The sequence below is a fragment of the Schistocerca gregaria genome, chromosome 6, assembly GCF_023897955.1.
Source record: "Schistocerca gregaria isolate iqSchGreg1 chromosome 6, iqSchGreg1.2, whole genome shotgun sequence".
Taxonomy (NCBI): domain Eukaryota; kingdom Metazoa; phylum Arthropoda; class Insecta; order Orthoptera; family Acrididae; genus Schistocerca; species Schistocerca gregaria.
Genome location: NC_064925.1, coordinates 397,365,905 through 397,390,626, shown reverse-complemented (window position 1 = coordinate 397,390,626; position 24,722 = coordinate 397,365,905). Strand labels below are relative to the sequence as shown.

At 40.9% G+C, this 24,722-nt stretch overlaps 1 protein-coding gene across 6 annotated transcripts in view; it reads right to left on the bottom strand.

Moving 5' to 3' along the window:
* Positions 1-559: 559 nt before the first annotated feature.
* Positions 560-24,722, bottom strand: part of LOC126278199 (leucine-rich repeat-containing protein 24) — a 1,518,316-nt gene continuing 1,494,153 nt past the window's right edge. For 5 of the 6 annotated variants that reach the window (XM_049978119.1, XM_049978117.1, XM_049978118.1 and 2 more), the window contains 2 exons: positions 10,690-10,863; positions 560-4,477 (listed from right to left, as the gene is read on the bottom strand). In XM_049978119.1, coding sequence (XP_049834076.1) covers positions 4,144-4,477; positions 10,690-10,863 — 508 coding nt within the window. In that variant the 3' untranslated portion in view covers positions 560-4,143. Of the gene's footprint in view, positions 4,478-10,689; positions 10,864-23,146; positions 23,519-24,722 lie in introns of those variants that run through there. The other variant, XM_049978121.1, reaches the window with a different exon arrangement.

Below are 24,722 nucleotides of genomic sequence, written 5' to 3'. Positions count from 1 at the left end.
TACAGAGACATTGCTGAAGCCTAGCACTATGCTGTACATTCTTAAGTTCATAGTCACAGCGCTCAGTAAACTAAATACATTCTGACAGGGTATAATAGAACAGCAATAACTGGGAAGTATGTATGCGGAATATCCAGGACAATCAGGAAAGTCTCTCCCGTGTCAAGAGACTTGGCTTGCTTAATCAAACGTTTCCTTTTAAATGCTTCTTTTATGAAAATATGCATAATGCATTTTAACCATAAAAATTTAGGTATATATTTGATTAAAGAAACACACAAAATCTGTATTTTTACATGTTTCAGATGTACATTTTTGATTGGAGAGCTAGGAACATTTTTACGGTTACTCTCAAAACTTGGTGACTGTAATAGAAATAAATGACACATTAGATCAGTCAAGCCATTCATCTGTCGACTTACAAAAGTAATTATACTCTGTGTCATGAACAAAAAGTAACAACAAGTACGCAACAACATTTTCTTACAAAAAACAACTGTGTTATTTGTAACAACTGCAACGAAGTAACATTCATGTTGAAGACATTAGTACAAAAACACAAAGGAAACACATTTTATTGAAGTCTTTCACTGCTACAATTATTAAATATACATGGACGCAGGGCATTTAAAACTAGGGTGACTTTGGGTATGGCGCTCATATACAAGTGCAAACCTTTAACGAAACCCGCATCCCGACTTCTCTTCTCTCACCAGTCTGCAAATCGTACGTTCTCTTTCGTAGAAAATATATTCTGTTTACAGTCAAAATTTTATTTACACTTACAAAACATTCAATACATTTCATTATAAATGTACTGGCAAACACAGTTTGTACAAAAGGTACCTTTATTGCACTGTGCTACATGCATTATAAAATAAGGACTGTCATGTATGGGATCCTGACTTCGTACCACTATGTAAAAAAAGATTTCCCTTTGCTCGTTAGTGTCTGAAAATTGTACCCTGTGTGACACTGTTACGTCCTTTTTTTGCAAATTCATTTCGAGAACAAAACGGTCTGTTCCGAAGAAAGTCAAAGTTGATCATCGTTGTCCCATAGTGCAGGATCCATGCTTATTTTAACACTTTTCCTATGTTTACATTCACATCAAGTCTGTTATCGTATATGTCAGATTCAACACTTCAAAAACTCTAGTACATTTAGCTTGTTCTACACATGAACAAGCATTTTACCAAAGATTCATGTCAATTTCAAAGAATATTTACAGGGTAAAAGACACAGTTCAGTATTTAGATGTTATACGTACCCAGGCTATCACAGATGTGATTTATACCTAGGTATCATTTCTATATTACACACTCATTTACACACAGGTGAGAGTAACGATTTCCTTCGTATTTTACATTTGTGATTAATAGAAATGTCTACAGTGACAGAAAAGTTCGTTCCATATAGGGGAATGATACAATGTTAGTCACAACACTATTTTCATAGCAAGAAATTCATCTTTGGCGTCAGTGTATGACAAGAGTTGAAAGCATAGTAGCTTAAATGTTTGCCATTGAGAAGAAAAAATCTGTCATCATCATCTTAATACTGGTTACTCGCAAGAAATTTTCAAAAAATCAGGTAAGATTAACAATACAATCTCCAGTTATAGAACAGATATTATTTCTCCATTGCTGTCTCTGGTTGACGACTGCTGATAAAATCTTTTTCCTGAACACCGCGTTCACTAAAAACACTATCTCCAAAATCTCAATGCTTGTTGCATACGTAAAATTTTACCCCACTCTATATTAAATCAGTTACACACTGTGCTGAGTTTTGTTGATGATAAATGAATGAAAGGAAAAACAAAATAGGTCGACGGGGATGTCATGTGATTGAACGAACAAAATTATGGAAATATGACTCCAGTGTTAGCTCGTAATATTAGACTGTATTTAACGAAGATACAGGGAACGCAGACGTTTCATTACCCATCTCACTACAGAGAACTGGGCGCTAATTCGTCTTAAGAAGCCAGTGGAATCCTACATTTGCACTTTAACGGGCTAGTAATAGCAAAATTATTTCAGCACAACAAAAACAAAACTATAATGTTGCCTATTAATTTAGTTGGTAGCTGCCTGGAGTAATGACTGAAAACTATCTGATATTATAACTACAACGAAAACGCAAGTTCTAACAACCTTCCACATGTAATAATTTCCCTGAAATCAGGCGGGGAAAAATAACCTTCTTCGTAATGTTAATTGGTAAGTGTTTCATCCAAATAACGAACGCGAAAGAATTAATGTGGTAGTGCGGTGCGATTCAACCAGTTTCTTATAAGCAATTCCTGACAAATACGCCTTTTAGACAACAAAATGAGACAGCATTGGTGGAGACTCTACTTCATTAATCCGTCGTATATTTGGTGAGATAATGTGGAATGAGTTGGTGCGAATGAATGCTATTTACAGCTATTGCCCTCTCATTCAAATAGAAAATAAAACTTCAATTCTGCACTTAAGACCCTCTCAAACGAAAGAATGATAGTTTAGCAATATCTCGGATATGTCATGTAGATACTAATGAGGTTCTTGGTAACAGTCAGCGATGATGAATCAGGGTTTTACCAACGACTGTAGGAATCCGAAAAGTTGTGTTGACATGGTAGTTGTCCAGCGATGGAGATAATGGAGCTAATATTATTTGTCAATACTTACATATTTAACAGCTCCATTTCAGACAGAACAAAAGAGCAATCCTCAATTCACATCCACACCTCCCTGTTGTCTGTTACTGAAATCAGTAACTACGTGTCAGCATAGAGATGGAACAATGTTACTTATTTTACCACTACTGAGTAACAGAAACTCATGAGCACAGTCAACAAAAACACTATAAGTTTCAAAGAGTTTCTTCTGAGTTTTTTTCAGATTTTTCTTACTATTATGTCTCCGAGGCGCGTAATGTTTCCTGTTAATTGAAAACTGTTTCAGATTGGAATCTATTACTGATGTTATAGAAATGAGGAGGTTTATGTTCGCAGGTCGGTGAAGGGTAGCGCAACAATGACAATCACAATGGAATGAATAGAAGCGGGTGGTGCCTCATTATTTTTGCAAAGAAATATAGCAAAGTACATGAAAAGCAAAATTTTCGTTATTCATAAATGTGAGTGGAACAACAGCATACTTTGAGAATAACAGGAGATATAATAAACTGTATCAAATTATCTGATCAACAGTATTTAAGTGGTGAAGAAAGTATGCTGCATTAATGCGCATTAATGTTGAAAAATGCAAGTACAACAAAAATGATGTCTAATATAAAATAATTCGTGAGATAACTCGATAACGGGGTTCCCAGGATATTAAGAATGTTTGATATTATGACAGTGTAGACCCAATTGGAAGAGTCAGCGTAAGAAATTACTAGCCCTGAATTTAGTAAGAAATGTTAAGTTCAAATTAACTGTTGTGCTTCGAATGCATCACATGCCAGTAGCAAGTAATCTCAAATGTAAGGCTTGAGACTCCTGTAAATATATAAAATCTTTTGCCTTATTACACTCTGAATTTAACGTATAATATTACAAAATACTCTCTTGTTGGTTGGCAGTCACTTCCACCGACCGCCTCAGATTTATCGTCATTCTCACTAATGCAGTGTATTTGAAGGGAGAGAAAACGTAACACCATACCTGTGCAAAGACAATCGACCAGTCGAAGGCAGTGCATAAAAAGGAGAAGTGAGATATATCATCGGGACACGACTCTTACGGCTGTTGATGGTGTATTTCAACAACTGAATTATGTAGAACGACCTCTGTGCTCCAATAGAGGAAAACTCTGTGGTGATAACCGAGGGCAAATGAAAGTTAACGCCACGGCTGTCATTCGGGTGTACTGAACGGCGAGGGAGGAGAAGGACGCTTGAGAGACACTGTGTGATAACTTTATGTCACCCCAAGCTGCTCCCCTGACAGTGTCAGAGACGGTCATCAGAGCTGTGTTGCGCCGGAAGGGATGTCTCTGAGGTGAGTGATCACAGGGCCACGTTGTCCCCCTTGCAGAAGTCGACGGCGTCGTCAAAGCGCCAGCGCAGTTCGCCGGCCACGGGCACACTGGAACGACGCCTCGCCGCCGCTGCCGCCGCCGCCGCCGACGCCGCCCTCGGCTGCTGACGTCACATGTCGGAGCCGTCCGCGCCGTCGCCCACGTAGCCCTCGTCAGGGGACTCTGTCAGACAGTGGGCGGCGGTCGCTGCCCTCTGCAGGGGCGGCTTGGCCCCGGCGCCGCCCCCGGTGTTGGTGGAGGCGTCGCCCACGGCGGTGGACGACGAAGTAGCCACCGGGGGCGGCGCCACGACGCCCGCCGATTCGGGGACGGAAGGAGACACCGTCGGTGACAGAGTCGCGCCGTTGGGCAGCTCGCCGTTTGTCTGCGAGCCGACGCAGTGCGTCGTTTCGCCTTTGTAGGGCGCCGGCGGCGAGGGCAGGTACGGAGCGTCCTGGTACGATCTACGAGCACCAGTAACAAGTGTGTTACATGACTGCGCCGAACAATAAAAAACTATGCTACAGTGCAGTTATGGTGGCGACGCTTCTTGCGTAGCGTGCTGCTACTGACAATTCGCATACCTACCCGGGTATAAGATGAACATCAACAAAAGCAAAACGAGGATAATGGAATGTAGTCGAATTCAGTCGGGTGATGCTGAGGGAATTAGATTAGGAAGTGAGACACTTAAAGTAGTAAAGGAGTTTTGGTATTTGGGAAGCAAAATAACTGATGATGGTCGAAGTAGAGAGGATATAAAATGTAGACAGGCAATGGCAAGGAAAGCATTTCTGAAGAAGAGATATTTGTTAACATCGAGTATAGATTTAAGTGTCAGGAAGTTATTTCTGAAAGTTTTTGTATGGAGTGTAGCCATGTATGGAAGTGAATCATTGAGGATAAACAGTTTGGACAAGAAGAGAATAGAAGCTTTCGAAATGTGAATGCTGAAGATTAGATGGGTAGATCACATAACTAATGAGGAGGTATTGAATCGGATTGGGGAGAAGAGAAGTTTGTGACACAACGTGACCAGAAGAAGGGATCGGTTGGTAGGACATGTTCTGAGGCATCAAGGGATCACCAATTTCGTATTGGAGGGCAGCGTGGAGGGTAAAAATCGTAGAGGGAGACCAAAAGATGACTACACTAGCAGATTCAGAAGTATGTAGTAGGTACTGTGAGATGAAGCAGCTTGCACAGGATAGAGTAGCACGGAGAGCTGCATCAAACCAGTCTCAGGGCTGAAGACCACAACAACAACAACCTCTAATTGATATCCGATTCTGAACAGTGGTTTAATGCCTGTCAGTGTGGTTTATCTGATTTTCATATACGTGTTTTAAACCTGCCTGTGTGACTTTGTTCATGATGAACTTTCGTGTCTTGCATATTGTATTTTGTCTTCTTTTGTTTGCGACTTTATGTAATGGTTTGCTCATGACTCTGTAGTTTACTACTATTTAGTGTGAGACTTCATGTAATTTTTTCATACCTGTATGTCTGGTTGTATTAAAGTTGAATTTAATCATCTTTCGCCTTAATAATGTCGGAGTTCCATATCTCGCAGTATCGTATTAAGTTGTTTGTAAAATATTTGTCTATGGATCTATTTGTTGGTGTCTCGAAACTTTTTTTGTTATTACTAGCGTCGTAGAGACGTTATAAGTTTGGTTCATTGGGTTGTCGAGTATGGCGCTGGCATGATGACATATAGGCGCCTTTCAGTTTCCGCTACGAATTGTAGCTTAAATACCTTCATTTAAAGATTATTGCTTGTATTTGAAATATGTATTATGTAAGGTTTGTTACCACAAGTGATAAACTGAAAAAGGAGAGAAAAAGTGTGAAATAAAGCTGCTGCTACACGGGGCATTTCCGAAAAGCGCTCCCTGTCCTACTCTTCCTAATACCTTCGGCAACACAGTGTCTCATTTAGATGCAAAAGTTCGGCCCAGCACTCCTGTACAACATGTGATTAACTAGAAAGAACAGTCATGTGGCCGTAGTAACGCACGGTATTCCATAGCTTAGTGGTACATACTAATTACCATCAGTTATCTTTGTACTGTGACACTGTTTTGTAGTGTACAGAGTACTTACTACTTGTTTTCTCTTCTTTTTAGGATGATTTGGTAATCAGCTTAGGCTCGAAACAAGTCATGAATAAAGAAAGTTAACGTTGTCTCTTCGATGATGTTTTGCAAATTTGTTGTATAATTTGGAAAATTCGTTGCCGTTGGTCGTAGGCAATCGGATTACATGCGCTAGCCATTGACAATCTCTCAATCATATACTCTTGATTGTCACAGATATTTGGTGTTCTTACGAATATGTCACAATTTCCGTGGTGGTGGTGAGGGTGGGACCCGAGATCACAACGAGCTACAAAAGGGTTTACAGTCACTTTTAACACAAATTTTCACAATTTTTCCGTAATATATGACGATTTCCGAGATGGAGGTTTCGTTGGAACGTAACTGCTTCGGTTGTACAAAATGTCATTTATCTTCATTTACAAAGCATAAGAAACTACGAATGAGGAAAGTGATTGGGTATCCACATCCGAATCACGATACCGCGCGTTCACGTCCCATCATTCATCACGCAAACCGTTACTAACGCAATGGAAGAGTCACAGACGCCATAAGTGGACATTTAATGAAATGTAATATTTGTCGCAAACAGCTACAAAGCACTACTTTCTTCATATGTTTGTTCATCATGAGACCGCTGCATTATAATTAAAGTTCGAGCGTGAATCAGCAGTTGAATGCTGGGAAATCTATAATGTTCAGCGGTGAAAACATTAAAACTGAAACGTTTATTAAAGGAAATCAAAACCGAACATAAATTCAAGTTGTGGCTGTGTAATAAACTAACTTACTTATGTACTTTTGAACATATATACTATATACTTATAGTAAATGTGATCAAGCTGCTTTGAAGGCTTCCGTTACATTTATGTGTAGCATGAAGTACTGAATACACACACCAGTTTCACTATTTTGCATGGTTTTAACCATAGTCGCAGCTGCACAGTGTTAAAAGTGCATCACCATTTGCACTAACGAACTGAACAGCCAGACTTCACGCTAATGCCACATATTCCACCTGCACTAAAGGCAATCAAACAACCTTAAAACGTGTTGTTTGCATTTTCTATCATAGATGAGTTGAAGAGGAAGAAAATAATATCGATATGCTGCCGGTAATAAGAAATGAACAGCCGAAATTTGTTAATATTTAAGTTTAGCATGGTACTGACAGCATTTTAATCCATACCTGTTACAAATCAGAAAGAAGTCACTTTGTATCTTCATACCATAAGTATTAAATTTATGTCTTTTTTGATGTTTTTCACTTTCATTTGGTATTACATATTGTTAAAAATAGTGAGTATTTAAAAATAAGATAGAGCAGTAAGACGTTACGAGGGTCCCGCTAGTGCATTATTAAACACCCACATATTTAAATGCTTTCACGGTAGTGTACCACGCCATTCAAAGAATTCAAAAGCCAATAAACGATAGGTACTGTAAATACTATTCAGATATGTGACGATGAACAATACTTTAGATACCGGTAATGGACAGGAACGGAAAATGTATGAAAGAGAAATGTCGTGAAGTTAGTTGTTTGTACTGACTCAGTAACATATAATACAACCATGGAATCCTCATAATCTCATCTACCGCCAAGACTGATAACATAGCTACTAATATGCACTGTTACATATCTTTCGCGCGCGCGCGCGCGCTTGTGTGTGTGTGTGTGTGTGTGTGTGTGTGTGTGTGTGTGTGTGTGTGCGTGGGTGTGTGCGTCGGCCTGTGCTCTCGGGTTTGTTGTGCTCTGAACTATGTGTGCATCTGTGCTTGCAAAGTCCTGAAAAGTTTAAATACTGTCTGGATAAATATGCAATTATTCAAAAGCAGCGTACAGTGCAATAATTAAATTTTAGAGGCAAGTAACACAAAACTAATTCAACTCTTATCTTAGGCAATTGTTTACGGAATTGTAAATCACTGTTTGGTCTATGTACAAGAAAAGAGTAATTTTTCTTACATCGTTTTCTGTTATAGAACTTTCGCCACAGCCTGTGAAAAACTATACGCGAATTGACCTGTTAGCTGGAACTAGTAGTGCACTATTCATCGTTAATAAATAGCATTTTAATAGTAGCTGGTCGATGCTTAAAACTTTAATGTAAGAATCAACCAGCATTTTCAAACAGTCACGGTCTCACCATGTTAATTGTCGACAACTTGCAAAAGTTTGATTTGAAGGGCCAAACAAACGAAAAACTTGAAAATCATTACGATGAATTTCTTGCGCTACATTACACACTGAAGCGACAAAAGTCATGGGATACGTCTTAAAATAGTGTCGGACCTCCTTTTGCCAGTCGATGTGGCATGGACTCAACTTGTTAGATGTCCCTCACAGAAATACTGAGAATGATGCCTCTATAGCCATTCATAATCGCGGATTTGTTCCAATGTAGCATTTTGCTCAAAAACTAACCTCTCGATTACGTACCATAAACGTTCAATAGGAATCGTGTGAGACGTCTGGTTGGTGAAATTATTCGCTCGAACTGTTCACACCAATTGCGAACAACTGTGGCCTGGCGACATGTTTGGAAACACGAAGTCCATGAATGGCTTCAAAAGGTCTCCAACAAGTAGAACATAACCGTTTTCTGCCAGTGATCTGTTCTGATGAACTAGAGGATGAAGTCCATTCCATGTACGCACATCCCACACCATTACGGAACCATCACCAGCTTGCAGAGTGCCTTGTTGACAACTTGGGGCCATGACTTTGTGGAGTCTACGCCACACTCGAACCCTATCATCAGCTCTCAGCAACTGAAATCGGGACTCATGTGACCAGGACACGGTTTTCCAGTCGTCTAGGGAGCAACTTACATGGTCACAAGCCCAGCAGAGACGCTGCAGGCGATGCCGTGCTATTAGCAAAGGCAATCACGCCGGCCGTAAGCTGCCACAATCGATTAACGCCAAAATTGACGGCACTGTCCAAACGGATACGTTCGACGTCCCACATTGCTGTCCGTGGTTGTTTCATATACGGTTGCTTGTCTGTCTTTCAGCACTGGCAGCTCTACGAAGACGCATCTGTTCTCGGTCGTTAAGTGAAGGCCGTCAGCCACTGTGCTGTCCGTGGTGAGATGTAATGCCTGATATTCGTGTATGGCAGAAGTGTTGCCAGCGCAGGATTTTGTGCACGAACTGACCTTCCTATTATTTCCCATAACTGTTCGATGAGATCCATATTAGGCGGTCTGGGTGGACAAATTATTCGCTCCGCAGTGGCGGAGTCCCCTAACGATTCCCGAAAAGGCTTATCCCAAGCTTCTAGCTTCAGTTACCATTCCGCGTTCAAAGTCTGCTAATTCCTAAAGTTATAAGAGGATTAAACTATTGATTCGGAACCTGTAGCGGTGCTATTTATCCCTCACAAACAGCACTATAAACGGTGGCAGATTCCTAGTTTCACTTTATTTTAAGAAGTAGTCCATATTTTTACAAAGCCACGGTCTTACCATGTCCATTTTCGACAAAGTGTCATTTGTAAAAGTATCGTTTGAAGAGCCAAACAAGCAGAAAAGCGGGGAACTCTTGGGATGAAGTTCGAAACGTCACCTTAGAAAAAATTATGAATGATTGTGCTGGTAAACCCCTTCCGTTATTTGATTTTCAAACAGCTGAGCAAAACTGAACGTACTCAGACATTTCTCTATTTACTTATTCAGATCATCACTAAACTGACACACAATATTTTTTGCGCAACGCAATCTGACTTTTAAATATCGCTACAGAAGAAAGGCCCAGACTAACAACAACCTATACCTTTCATGAATCACTTACCTCACAAGAATCTTCATTACTCGAACTACTGCAATACAGGGAGCACCAATGCTGCCAGCTAAATAAAAGATTCAAACTACTGAAGGCACTAGCTACTGATAGGAATAGATAGCAAATGAAAGATTTTGATGGAGGAGAAATAACGTATTTACCTTAACAGTGTTCAAAAGTCATAATATCAGTTCATGATATCCAGTCTTACAAATTTACTCTCTCTGATGGACGCGCGTCCAGATCATTCGCTCTCAAAACTCCGCCATCTCTCTTCCCTAATCCACCACTGCTGGCGGCTCACCTCCAACTGCGCAGCGCTACGCGATGTTAACAGCCAAGTGCCCAACACTACAATAGGAAATTCCCGCAATGCAAACCAGACACAGACGCGATGTTAACAGCCAAGTGCCCAACACTACAATAGCAAATTCCCACAATGCAAACCAGCCACAGACTTCACACAGCACAGCCAGTGATTTTCATACAGAGCGCTACGTGGCGTTACCAACACAAAAACCTAAACAGCATACTTATGTAAGTAGGCTGTTTAGGTTTTCATGTTGGTAACGCCATGATCAGAATACGTAAAGAGAGAAATGTCTGAGTACGTTCAGTTTTGCTCAGCTGTTTGAGAATCAAATAACGTAAGGAGTTTACCAGCTCAATCATTCATAAATTTTTCTAAGGTGACGTTTCATATGGCGACCCTGCCAGTTGTTGCACTGGATTGCCGGTGGCAAGCAGAGGAGCGGCATGAGTGCGTGCGGAGTTGTAATCAGACCTACCCTGCGGTGTCCTGCGCGGGGCCGGGGAAGGGCGGCAGCGCCGGTGTCGGCGCTGGGTATCCCTCCAGTGTGTATCGCACGTCGGGTGGGCTGTAGTGCAGATCGTAGGCGGTGCGCGCCAGGAACTCCGCCTCGCGAGAGAACCGCGCCGACGGCGTCGCCGCCCCCACCGACCTGCGCACACACAGATCAACGCCGACACTGGTTACACACCGCCTACCTCAAGCTGCTCCACAGGCTTTGGTTCATGCATGGTGGCGTGTGAGCAACTTGTAGGCAAATATCGTTGTTGGTGAGCTGAATGGCGTGTGCTGAGTGTGTTAGGGGAGAGCGGAGAAATACCGTGCACGTAAGCCATTTTTCAAATATTTCGTATTTTTCGAACTCAATTGAAATGCTGAACACCATTTTTTGGGCAAGATAATATTTGTTATATTATATCGATTTACGTTCCTATTGCTGTTTTACAAAAGTGTTACATTGCACGGTATTACCCCGAGGGGTGAGGTAATACCGCACAATATGTCTTATGATACAGCAATACACATAAAATGACAAAAACTCTGTGAAAATAAATTAAATTCAGAAATTAGAAATTGAGAATTTATGTAGAATTGAAACACATAGATTTTACAAATTATTCAAGTTACTGGTAAAACAAAATTATTGGATTTTGGTGTCAACTTGTCTCTGAACACATTTGTCCCCTGCTTTAATGGCAGTAGTCGCAAATATAGTTTCCATCTGTGTCAGATGCACTACACAAGGAAAACTTGTAAGATGACACACATACACACACGCAGACACACACTTCCAAATATATAGTTCACGAAAATTAGAAAATAATTTACCATATGGGGCAATACCGTTCACTACGGGTCAGTACCGTGCTTCGGGCACAGTATTGCCCCGAGACAACATGACTCGCCATTTTAAATTCTTAGCCAGCAATCACGAAATTTAACGTCAAACATTTGATGTTTAAAAGAAGATCAAGAAATGCGTAATTAAATAGAGCTACTTTAAATATTGTTGCAATTATATATTTCGCTCACCTCTAGACTTATTATCTTCTGATTTTCTAAGAAAACAGTCGAAATCTGTTGAAACCGACTGTCGAAGACGTCTGTGCCGTTGAACGATACAGACCCCTTTGTGTCCAATTATAGTTACTTCCGCTATGTGGCAGCACCATGCAGCGCTCTCTGGGAAACTGGATAAAGCGGTGCACGGTATTACCCCGCTGTACGGCATTGCCCTGCTCTCCCTTACATTGAAGTTCTGGTAATGCCTTAAACGAACTTGTTCATAGAAGTGAATGGAACTACATAACTGTGATTGTTATGCGTGTTTCCTGTCACCGAGTGAGAGCAGAGGAGACCAGCGTTGTATACACTACCTCATCAAAAGTAATTGGACGCCTTGAAGCGAAACAAGCGCTATATCATTTGTGAGATACAGAGGCGAACGAGTGTTCCGGGACTTTCCCTGTTCACTGCTAGTAGTGCCACGTCACCTTAACGCATCTCCACGTAGCGCACAAGTATTGTACCATAATTAAGTATAAAATTAAAAGCCAAAATTTCTTTTTCATATTTTGTCTATATACACTTTTATGTAATAACTTTTTAAATGTCAAGTCTTAAAGTAATTACATCAATAGGTTTTCTTAATAACACCGTTTTAAGAAAAAAATAAGTGGCGCTAAATCATGAAGCTAGAAAGCCAGAATATTGTCATAATGAGACAATGCATGTCAAAAATAGATGTTGTAAGTTTCAACAGGACAGAATAAAAATTATAGTCGGAATCCCCATTTTGAAGAAAAATTCAAGGAGCTAAATATTAGACATAGAAATGCAAAAATTTGTATGATACTTCAGTTCAACCTAAAAATAAGTACATAGAGACCTCGTAAAGCTACCTCTAATAGCTTTCGAGTAATTAAATGAAAACCAAATTTCTAACTAAAACATGACCACCAGCAGTAGATTAAGTAATTATAGTGTTAATGCTAGAAAAGTTTGGCTACAGCACACGAGAAAACTTATTAAGTAATAAAACTATAACAAACGTTAGGACCGAAATATTTATAGTAACCAACGAAAGGTCTTTGGAAGTTCAGAAGTAGCGCCATACCGTTCAATCATGATAGGAGACTGATGTTGCAGAGAGAGAGAGAGAGCGTGACCATACACCCAGCAGGCCCTCTTTTATATGACCGCATGGGTCACTATTACACCAGGCTCAGTCCGTTCCGATCTATCAAACGAAATGGGAACGCACAATCAGGTGCTAGTAAGCCTCGCCACCGTCAATCAGTTAAATCTCAGCATGTGAGTGCGCTACAATGCAGCAGACCAAGTGGGCTACGGCAAAAGAATTTGACGTAAAGTGACACTGTGGCTTGGTCAGGGCACGCTGCTACGGCAGTGACGCGCTTGTGGAACCGCTGTATGAAACAGGGTCGTACACAGCGACGACAAAGTGCCCACAAGCAATGTGACCACACAGCTAGATGTTGTTCGCTTGGCAGTAATAGACACTACAGCTTCACCTACAGCGTTAGCTTGAAATAGGAGCATTGCAACAGTTGTGGACACGATTGAGTCGACGTTTTAACGCCTTCTCTTGAGGGTTGGATTGGTGCGACGTATGCCATTGCGTCGGCTTCATCTAGCCAGAAATCATCAAAAACTCAAACTACAGTGGCCACCGGTACGTCGAGTGGCAAAATGTAATGTCTATTCAGACGAGGTCCGCTTCAACTTGTTTTTCACTGTTCACCGCCTACGCGTTAGAATTCAATTGGGCATATTGCACTACAGAGCTGGATAGCAAGAAAACGCCATGTGTGATGATTTGGGATCATGTTGATGATGGTCATAGGTGAGGGAGCTCAACATCACTATCATCACCGTCCTGAAGAAAAGGCAGCCTACCACTCTCATCGATGGGGACGATGGCTGTCCTCCCAAGCGGATCAGTTTATAATGCATTATAAATCTTCCTCCCTGCACCACCTATTTGGGTATGAGGCCTGACAGCTCAAAAAGTGTCATCACTCTTGCATCACTAGAATCAGATGGGCGCGGATAGTGGCCAGACGTCCATCGAGACTGGGGGCGGCTTTGATATCAGTATATAAGACATGCGTCTCGAAAAATGCTGAACTGTCAGTGGCACACCACAAGCCTCACAGAGTTGTCGATCCTCCTGGCAGAGGAGGAAGCCACGTGTTAATGTGATATCCAATGCGCAGCCTGGTAAGCTGACCCGCCTTCCAGCGTTGAAGCTGACATTAAGTCCACCAAGTCTGTGTGGCTGATTTGGACGACTGCAGTTTGTTTTCTGTTACCTTCAGCCATTCAGTGTCCCACTGACACGTTATGCTCCTGTCATAAAATCAGATGACGGTGTTCAACGGGATGGGACATTGACGGCAACACCAACCCGACATCCATCCTTGGCCGCTTTGTGGTCATGTCGTTACCGTGTATCACGCTGTGGCCAGGTAGCCACAAAAGATCACATCCTTGCCACAGTTTTGGAGCCGCTGTAAGGAGTCGTAGATGAGCTGACGCAACTGGTCTACTTGATATACTTGGTGAAGTGCCTATGGTGAACTAAGCGAGTCAGAACAGACAAGAAACCTTGTAATGTGGTGCCTGTGAATCCTCTCCATTGTCATCAAAATGTCATAGAGTTCCGCGTCATAATTTGTAAATGGTGGCGGAAGACGTACTTTGAAAACCCTAGCAGGGAAAACAGTGGAACAACTGATGACATTCTCTTGCTGGGATCTAGAAACAACATAAAACTGTTGTACTTACTTAAAATGGAAGAAGATAAAGTTGTAGAAATGTAATATGGAGTACAAGTTTTCTTGTACCGCGTCAAGCTTAAAATAACTTTGCGCTTCTGAATACAACAAAGCGTCAACGCCTTGCGTTCATGGCTGTGTATTCGGACGTCTGATAAAATCGAAATGATTTGTGATATCTCTGGCTACGATAGGCCATTCGCTTCTCGCCAGCTCTGTACTGAGGGAAATATGAGTAGCAATTGCTATCCGTGAGAATTAGGAACCAAGTCATCACTTCCCCACACAGGCAGCTCTACGTGCCATATTTCAGCAGGACAAAGCCCGACCGCAGGTGATGAAGAATGTGTAAGAGTTCTTCGCTGAACGACACGTACTTCTTCCCTGGCCTGCACGTTCGGCCATCGAACATATCTGGGACATCTAGTATGTCATAAGGCCAGGACAATCAGTTACATTTAATGGGTTTTATTCACACGCATATAATTTCAGCGTTACCATCTTCAGGCTCCTCCAAGACTCTGGGTGATCACTTTGATACCGGGATCCACCACCATACTTTCTGCAAAAGGTCCAAAGAAAGTGGCGTCTGTCGAACTTCACGGGGTGACAACTGGCTTCAGACTCAAAGAGGGAACTGTAGATGTACTGTAACACCGAAACCGGTACCATATGAACAAAACTAGTAAATACAGTTGATGGTGTTAGCCTTATTACACATAAGACACAATAAGAGTATCTATTGCCCAACAGCCACCAGAGGAACGAAGTACAGAGGTTGCCTGGGATATGGTCCGTCGGCAATATTTCGTCTACAACAGTCTTAGCCACAATCGATAATTTGTGGATGCGTATGCGTCTACGAACCACATGGAAGTCTGTTTGCGAACGGTGTGTCAGTAATAGTTAAACTGCCTCAAGGGGAAAGTTTGTCTATATAATTTATTATCGCCATCCCAGAAAAGTCGTCCGTCCTTAGATACATCAGTAAAGCCATGACTGTATGATAGCTACATATGATTTCAACAATAAGCTAGCGGTTTCAGTCGTCATCACCATCTACAGATGATAATTACTAAGATGTAGTTTATTTCAAAATACGTTCGAGAAGGCCGATGTCCTATTTCATGTAGTTTACCTCTAGCAGCTACTTTACAACACGGTTCTATACCGCTGAGTTTGTAGTCTCACACAATAAGAAGACCACATAGTCAGTGTTCTTTCCTCAGTGTTTGGGACTGAACTACAACTTCCTTTTCATGACCTGAAGATGGCCTACAATGGCGGAAACAGATATTTCTTGTATAAATCGTATAGAATGGTGTCGGAAAATAAACCAGGATTAAGAAATCATTTCAGCGGTAATTGACGTCTTCATTACGACTGAATTTTTTTCCTAAACAACTGCATATGTTTGACGTATTCCAGCCATGTGCAACATGTTACCTACTTGAGAGTTTTATCACTCCATTATCACATATCCATTTGGTTATCTAGGCAATTAGCGACGGAACTTTCTCTGGAAATGTATATTGTGTAACCTCACAACAGATATAGTGACTGGAAAGCACGATACTAACTGGGAAGAACGACATTTACGTCCAGATTGGGACAGTTCATAACAGATGTACTGACTGGAAAGAACGAGATTTGTGTTTAGGTGGAGACATTTTATTTTCGATAATAGTTTAATTATCCGTCACAATCATATTTATTTCTAATAGATTTCGTCTCTAACAAATGTGTTTGTACTGAACAATAACACTGTAGTCATATACATTTTCGATCACCTGTCTTAAAAACTGTGTCTTCAGTTACATGCCTTGCAACACCGTTAGTTTCTCGGACAGCCATAAGTATCCCGATTTCAGTATATCTGTTGTCGTGTAGCACAGCATAACTTCCTTGTGTATGGTGTATGATTTGATCGCTGAATTCCACAGCTGATTGAATGCATTGTAAAACAGATATCTGAAGATCGAGCTATAACACTCTGAAGTCTATAACCTACTGCAGACGTACACAGAGTTTACTACTTATTAGTTATCGTCTCTTGTAGTGTGATCATAGTATCCGCTAGAGACTACCATGTGATCGCCGATAATAATCGAGGCTTCGCATCGGATATTACATGTAGTTCACTAGTAACCAAAGTAGCGAATTATTTTTGATACTTTTTTGCATAAAATGTGTAGTGTGGCAACAAAACATTACTGTGGCTGTTTATGGTTGGCTATCCATTTCCGTGACTGTTAATGGCCGCCTGTTCCAACATTCAGTACATCACAACATGCAGTTTGGGAGGACTTCAAAAACATCTGACTCTCTGCAGTTAATAACGCCTTGTAAAGCGAAGCTTTTGGACACTGGCAATCAGTCTCGGTCATACTGTTAAAGTGAGAAAGTTTAGTGTAACCGCAGCAGCAAATACATTTTCCAAATTGTCTGGTTGCCCCTCGCTGAATCCAACTGATATCGTCTTTAACAAACTGTGGTACTTGGCACTGACCCTTGACATTTCATCCGAACTTCAGTGAAAGTGAAACACTTTACAACGTATCTGTTACGTTGCAGAAGCACTCAGAGAGTAATAGCGTTATCAAGTTACCAGTGGGTCACTCTAAAAGTTATACATGTTTACTTCAAAACGTGTGCATCAATCATAATGTAAGAGGCAGCTTATTAACACGTACGCAGCCTTTTAGTATCTGACAACAGTCATAATATTTCTCTTTTTCTCTATTTAAAACTAATTTTTTTATTGTGTAGTCTATAGACGAGATGCGTTTATTATTACAAGTGTTGTAAAAAAATTAAGGAAGGAAGTACTTTCAACAAGGACATAAACCTACAATTTTTTTCATAACGAATGACCTGATTTCCCCAGTTTATATGCACTGATGGATACATGTTACAAAAGGAAGCATATTACAAAAGACCAAAACATTTTAAAAAAATTCTACAATTTTGTTTCCTATGTCAGTAACATTGCCAGTACGAGTACTACCAATATGATAGCTAAATCTATCTTAACCTGTATGTGAGATTGCTTCATGGACAGAAATCTGTTTTGGAGCTAATGGAGGGACGAAAGTACATTCCTCCAACCATCCCTTCATAGAACAGTAATATTGGTTCTTGTTTGTAAATACTGAATGTCGAGGATCTCTGGGTGTCTCAGGATTCTACGTACCCTACGCAGTGCTGAGGCAGTACGTAGTAGCGATATTGTCGTGACTTACTTGAGATTGACTCACTGAATACTTAATACTTTTTTAATAAGTTTAACAAGCACTTAGCAAAACATTTGTAATATCGCTTGTTTTCTTCAGTCGGGGCGCTACATATATCGTAGTGTTGGCGCAAAGGATGGTTAAAACTCACCTAAATACCATACCCGTCTAGTTGTACCAGATCAGTGGTTGTTAATCAGTCACATGGTTGATGTTTGTGTCGCCCAACTACTTATCTCGCAAACTACAGTACTGTGCGTTAAGCTACACGAACATTACTGTAGGTACTACTACTGGACAAACATTGCTTCTAAATTTAAATCGTTGCTTACCTAGAACATTGGTGAGTTGTTTCTTCTTCGCCGACAAAGTTAGATTATAAACTATTTCTTCCCACTGACTTTCTTCCACCTCCTGATTTGAATTTCAATCGAACACACAGTCTCTCGCGGTATCAGTTTCGATGTTCTGTATCAAACGCCATGATCTGAAAGCAACTCACAAACTCGGTTCTGAATCTGGTTGCTAATGTGAGAGTACAATAATGACTTGCACCAAACCATCCGACTGGTTTCCTCTTTGTTGTTCAGTTGTTAACGGAGGCTGCACCTCTTGCATTTCGGATCTCGACAACTCGCTTGTGGCAACTATATGTGTAACCAGCCATACTACAGAAACTTTAATGTTCCTGGTTGTTGTCGACTAAGTTATCAGTAACTCGTCGACAGCGCGGCTTTGCTATTGATTCGAACTCTTTAGTACCATGTGTTGTGTCGTCCGAACAAGGCACAGCCAGGGAAAAAGAACCACAGGTGCAAAGATGTGAGCTGGTGCCAATTTCGCAAGTTCCACCAGGACCAAGGGCGATGAGGATGAAGACATAACTTCGCTTCGGGCAGTTGCTGGTGAGTACAATCCGCCAATTACCTGACGACGACTGACAGAAGCCTACTCGGAAGATAGAAGAGCAGCTCTCGCCAACTTGGTTATATATCATCGCTCAGGGCTGACATACAAGGGAATGGTCCATTAAGAGATGTCGAAATCTACCCTGAAATTTTTACACAGAAATAAGACAACGAAAGAAATAAACTGTTAAAATTTTAGCTACTAAGGGGCACTACAAGTACTAAAAAGAAATCTGGAAATTGCCAAATTCGTAGTGCGCCTGGCGGCGGTAGAAGTGTACACGTAAAGGACGTCTCAGTTTACTGTTCGCTGATATTTTCTCTGGCACTACAGAACACAGTTACTATTCTCTCGAATTAACTACTCAAGTAGCATATATTACACATTATCAGTTGCTTTTTGCAGTATTAGTAAGTACTGACAAAACAGATAAATCTTAATTAATATTTGTTCTGCTTTCGTAAGGCATAGTTGCTAATTGTACCTTTTTCTTCTTTAAGTTTCACAGTACTGTAGAATCCAATTAACGTTCTCATTTTAGCAGTGATGAAATGTGAAGAATGTGGTTTCCAGGCAAAATCACCTACTTCTCCTGAGGATGAGCATATGTGCCAGTTTGTTGGTTGATTTCTTTACATTCATTCGAAAGGTATCGCCATTTCGTTTGAAATCGGGGATGTGTTAGAAGAAATAGAAAATAACTGTGACGATTCTATCAATTAAGGTTTGGGTGAAATCAGTTGTGCCAGTAACACTTCTGAAGAAGAATGCCTTCCAAGCCCAAAAAACACATACTACAAGAACTTTCAGTGACAAGGAAAGTCGGTGAAATATTGGTTAAACGAGGGAGGGAAAAAACGCTTGAAGTTACGCAGTGTGCAAACCTGTTTTGTTTCGCAAAATAGTAGCGTAAACTTTACAAGTGGAAGAATGAATTACATGTATTATGAAATATGCGCAAAAAGGAAACACGAGAGCATCAGAATGGAAAACTGTTCGAAAGATTTAGAACTGCTCGTGGCATCTGGAATGAATATTGCTAATTTCCAGGCATCGTCGACCAAGCTACGCAGGCTCAAGAAATCGTACAGAATAGGAAGTCCAAAAATTACCAAGTTTACGTCACGTAAACACGTAGAGCGGCTGCCAGTGATTGACAATGCAGTAGAGAAATTCATAGATGATTAAAGACGAAACTGCTGTTTACAACGATTTCGTGAGAGACCTGCGTGCACACTGCACTTTACCATTTTCGGTTGAAAGGAAGACGGAGTCGGTTGGCAAATCAATGAATGAAAGGACACATTCATATACGATAATGCCAGTGATACGTATGAGTGGTTTACTGTTAACGCATCTGCATATCTGTCTTCAATAACGGCAAGTCAAATTAGAACAAAAAAACGTCTATCTAGTTGTAAAAATCTTGTAATCACGTATCAAAATCTGGAAAAATGCGAAAAAATAATTTTCAACATTTCGTTCGAAACGTATTCCTACCAGCTGAAGAAACTAATTCATTACTTTTGTTGAATTCACGGTATGGACATAACAACCCATATGTTTTTGTGGAGGACGACGAAAAATCTGTAGATGAAATGTGGATTCCAACTGTAAGAACAAGTGCTATTCAACCTCTCGATAAATATTTTTTTTTACAGTGGATATAATTTTTTCACGAAATTATCAGACAACATAATTCCCGATACCTCTCTCTCATTGCAGTTTCATCAGTGAAACAGGATTCTTAAGTTCCAGTCATTTCTGCATAACCAGTTTTCTTCGCCACGCTTTACGAATATGATCAAGTACACCTGGTAAGCAGAGCAGTATGCATAACAACGGCCGCGACCTTTTCTGACTCCACCCCAGTTCTGTGTAAGTGAAACTAGTGATTACTACGAAGTGCCTGACTGCATCAGGTTTTCCTTTGTACGGTGTGCCGGTTGCAAGAAAAACGTTTGTTTTTGTCATTCAATAGACACTTCGCATTTTTGTGACGACTACAGGGAATAAACAAGGAACTGTTTCACTGATAATCAAATGTACAACATTCAAACATTACAAGGAATATTCTAGAGGAATTGCTATCAAATTTAATGCAACAAAACACATTTCATTTCAACAAATTACAGGTCCTCAATGGTGGAAGTCGTCTGTGACATCAAACTATGCCATGATTTTATTTTCTCTGCTAGCCACTTTTGTGAGAACTACAGGCGCAACAATTGTCAGAATTAGATGTGCAAGAACTGAGTTGTGGATATGAAGTTATTAAAAAAATGTTTGTATAGTTAAAGCTAGAAAACAAGCTAACAAGCTGGAGAAAAAGTGAATTCGGTCTGGTGCTCGCGGTAGGCCTCTTGCAGCTCTTTCAATTGGACGCCACTGCAGCTACCTTCCTCAGTTACCAAATGGGAAATTGGAGACCTGCATTTTAGCTTGGAATCCGAACCACATGTTTTTCGTACCCACTCCTACATCTGTGAGAGGTGAATGCAGTTAAAAATCGCAGTGAAAAGTTGTGGTCTGGACGGGATTTGATTGCACGCTCTCTGGATCACGAAGCACGCGCTTTGCCACTAACCCATTTCTGTTTTTATTTTTATATAAAAAAGGAAAGAAAAAAGAGTACTATTAGACCTTACACACCTAGTGGAAACGCTAGCTGTGTAACCTCTTGTGATGATGCTCGACGTCAGTAATTTAGTGTTCTGTTTATACATTCCTCCTCAATGGTAACGTGAAGCCAAGGAAAAATGGCAGCCGATTTACTAGGGACGTCATGGAGCAGTGCTAAGGAGAGATAGTGTTGCACTTGCGTGTAAAGTGCACGATCCCCACGCGTGTCAAACGTCCCTACGAACTGAGAAACTTTAATTCTCCCTTCCCTACACCGTTTTGCATATTCCGTCCATAAAAGTGAGCTCGCCAAGCAAAATAATCCTCACTGGATAGCAAAGTTTCGAACTGTGGCTCTGACAAGATAGTGTTGTATCCTGTATGCCGAATATTAGCTCCAAAACTAAAAACTAATACCACAGCGTTCATTGTCAATGTTCCGTACCTCGTGTTCTCTGCCGTACCCTCTAGGATAAACGATTCCACCCATACACAAGGGAATTGTAGTGAATTTTCTGCAAAAACTCATTCACACGCGTTCGCTTCCATTCGCTCCATAATAAACCAGGCTTTAGGTGCTTAAAAATGGTGTCTGTGAACTCCGGATAATTCCGGTACGCGGTGCTGCGTGAGTGATTTTCCGAGTCGCACGCTACGTGGACAGGGCTGTACAAAACGCCATTATAAGCTTCTCTTAGCGTGGCAAAAATGTGTAATTTCAAAATTTCTTACAAAATATTTGCAATGCCTCTTAGTAGCTAAGATTTTGGCAGCACATACCTTTCCTTGTCTTTCCGTGTAAAGAATTTCTGGTTAGGTTTGGACATGTGTCGTAGGACCATTCCCTTGTTAGACAGTGAACTATTAAAGTGTTAAAGTGAACACACAGTCGTTGTAAATTGCATTTGTTGTGTACTGTTAAGTCAACCTACGATTATCTGCACTAAGCAATTGAGGTCCTCTTTGTGTTATATTACTAGCAGTGTTGTAGACTTTATATTTCAACTAGGTTAGTAGATCTTTGTGTGACCTTGTTACTAACTTGATGAAGTGTTGTGAAACCTTCTTTCTGCTATCCTGTTACTTGATCTGGGGATATAGATGTGTAATAGCGGTAGGGAGAAATTCTCTTCGCGATGCACTGCTCCGAAAGCCGTTTCAGGAGTTCACAAACTCGGTCTCCACAGAAGCAGCCACGAGGCCTTTACAAAACTGGCAACGAGGGGTTACAAAACCATGTACGTGATCGTTGACGCTGACCTGACGGACGTCACGTGGCTTCACTGGACGTTCGCACTCTTAAGGTGGAAATAAATGCAACTGAGTGGTTGGCAGCAGGATTCCCTCTTTGCTCTAGATGTGTGGTAAATATGGAGACATTATCCAGATCGAGAATTTAAATAACATGTTGACATGAATATATTGAGATTTCGAGCATACTTCTACCCATATTTTTAGGGTAGATTTAGAAACGATAATTGCACGGACTTTCATCAAAGGGCGTTTCTCTAAGACTGAAGGCAACGGTCGGTCTATCGACACATAATTCCTTCCCTGAGTGCTCTTTATTTCGTAATTTATAATGATCTGTGGACAGGTCACAGAGCACTTGTAATTACATAATAAAACATGGGCAAATGGCATGCTAGAAAACCTTTAACTTTATGAAGATTTTTCATTTTGCTTCCATTTTTACCAAGTATCTACTTATGGTTAAAATGATGTCATTCCTCGTGAAAAACATAGTCTTAAAATTTGGTGTACATCCTGTCACACAAGGAATGTTACTAACGTCAGGCGAAGCAAGTGTAGATTGGAAATGGGAAAAGCTGACACTGCGAAAATGTATGAAAACAGAAGCATACAATGACAGATTCAAATTACAAACAGCTTTATTCGAAGGAATTCCATTTATGACAGCTTTACATCATTTGTAACTTCTGACAGAAGACGCATTGCAAAATTTATAACAAGTTTGCAAGTAAAAAGTGATAACATAAAAATTTATTTAAAGATGTAAGTCCCATGCTTCACTTCCAAAGAATCACTAAATGTGCGGAACATCACCTCACTTATTTCTGAACACTACCAAGCAATACAACATTGATATCACTGGCACAGCGAGAAGTAAAATTGGCTTTGTTTAAATCAGCTACCGTCCTTTTCTTCAACTCTTAATTTGCTGGTCGGAGGAAGCTGAGAAATATTTCCTAGAATGTGAAGACCTCGCTGTTTCGGCCCCCTAAAATTAAACGATATTTTTGTATTAATTCACTCTGCTGCACCACATCTAATTAAATTCTGAGTTCAACTTAGCCTACATTGTGTTGTGGCGGTTATTTTTGAGCAAATCATTTCCTTTCCAGAATGAGATATTCACTAGGCAGTGGAGTGTGCGCTGATATGAAATTTCCTGGCAGATTAAAACGGTGGGCTGGACCGAGACTCCAACTCGGAACGTTTGGCTTTCGCGGGCAAGTGCTCTACCATCTTTATTTAAAAAAGTAATAAAAAAACTTCAGTTTCTACGCTTTCGTACGTTGCAGTTGATGGGGGCGGACGTCGTAAAACACCCGTTATAAGTTCGCTGCTGATCGTTTAACTCAGTTTTTTTTTTTTTTTTTCCCCAGAGGGCAGCTATCCCTCTGACCGAACACGCTGAGCTGCTGTGGTGGCACGTATTGAAGTTATTAGTCGGCTAATATAATTTTAATATTTGAGCGTTTTGTCACCCCACGTTGCACCGATGGGGACAATACGCTCAAGCCCACTTGAGCTATCCAAGCACAAATCACGCCCCGTCTTCACTGCTTCACTACAGCGTATACCTCGTCTCCTACCTCCCAAATTTTACAGAATCACTCCTGCAATCCTCGCAGAACTACCAATCCTGAAAGAAAGGATGTTGCGGAGACATGACTTAGCCACAGCCTGGGGGATGTTTCCAGAATGAGATTTTCACTCTGCAGCGGAGTGTGCGCTGATATGAAACTTCCTGGCAAATTAAAACTGTGTGCCGGACCGAGACTCGAACTCGGGACCTTTGCCTTTCGCGGGCAGGTGCTCTGTCACTTGCCCGCGAAAGGCAAAGTTCCCGAATTCGAGTCTCGGTCCGGCACACAGTTTTAATGTGCCAGGAAGTTTCAGCGTTTCGTTTGTTTCTTACATACGGATTTCTTTTAATTGTAGCTCATTACCCTTCTTTATGTTTCTAATCTTGCCTTTCCTTCGCATCAAAACACTGAACACAAAAGTTTCACTTCGTTGGTAACGAAAATGAAGTACACGTGTGAAAAGCAGTTTATTACATGTTTATACTGCAGTTAGAACCGTGCGGTGCAGTCAACATTGGTAGTGTCACGAACAAAGCAATTTACATGCGCCAAAGGTAGTGGAGATATTTCGTAGTACAAGCAGGCTCGTGTGGTACGTCCAACGTACCTCAA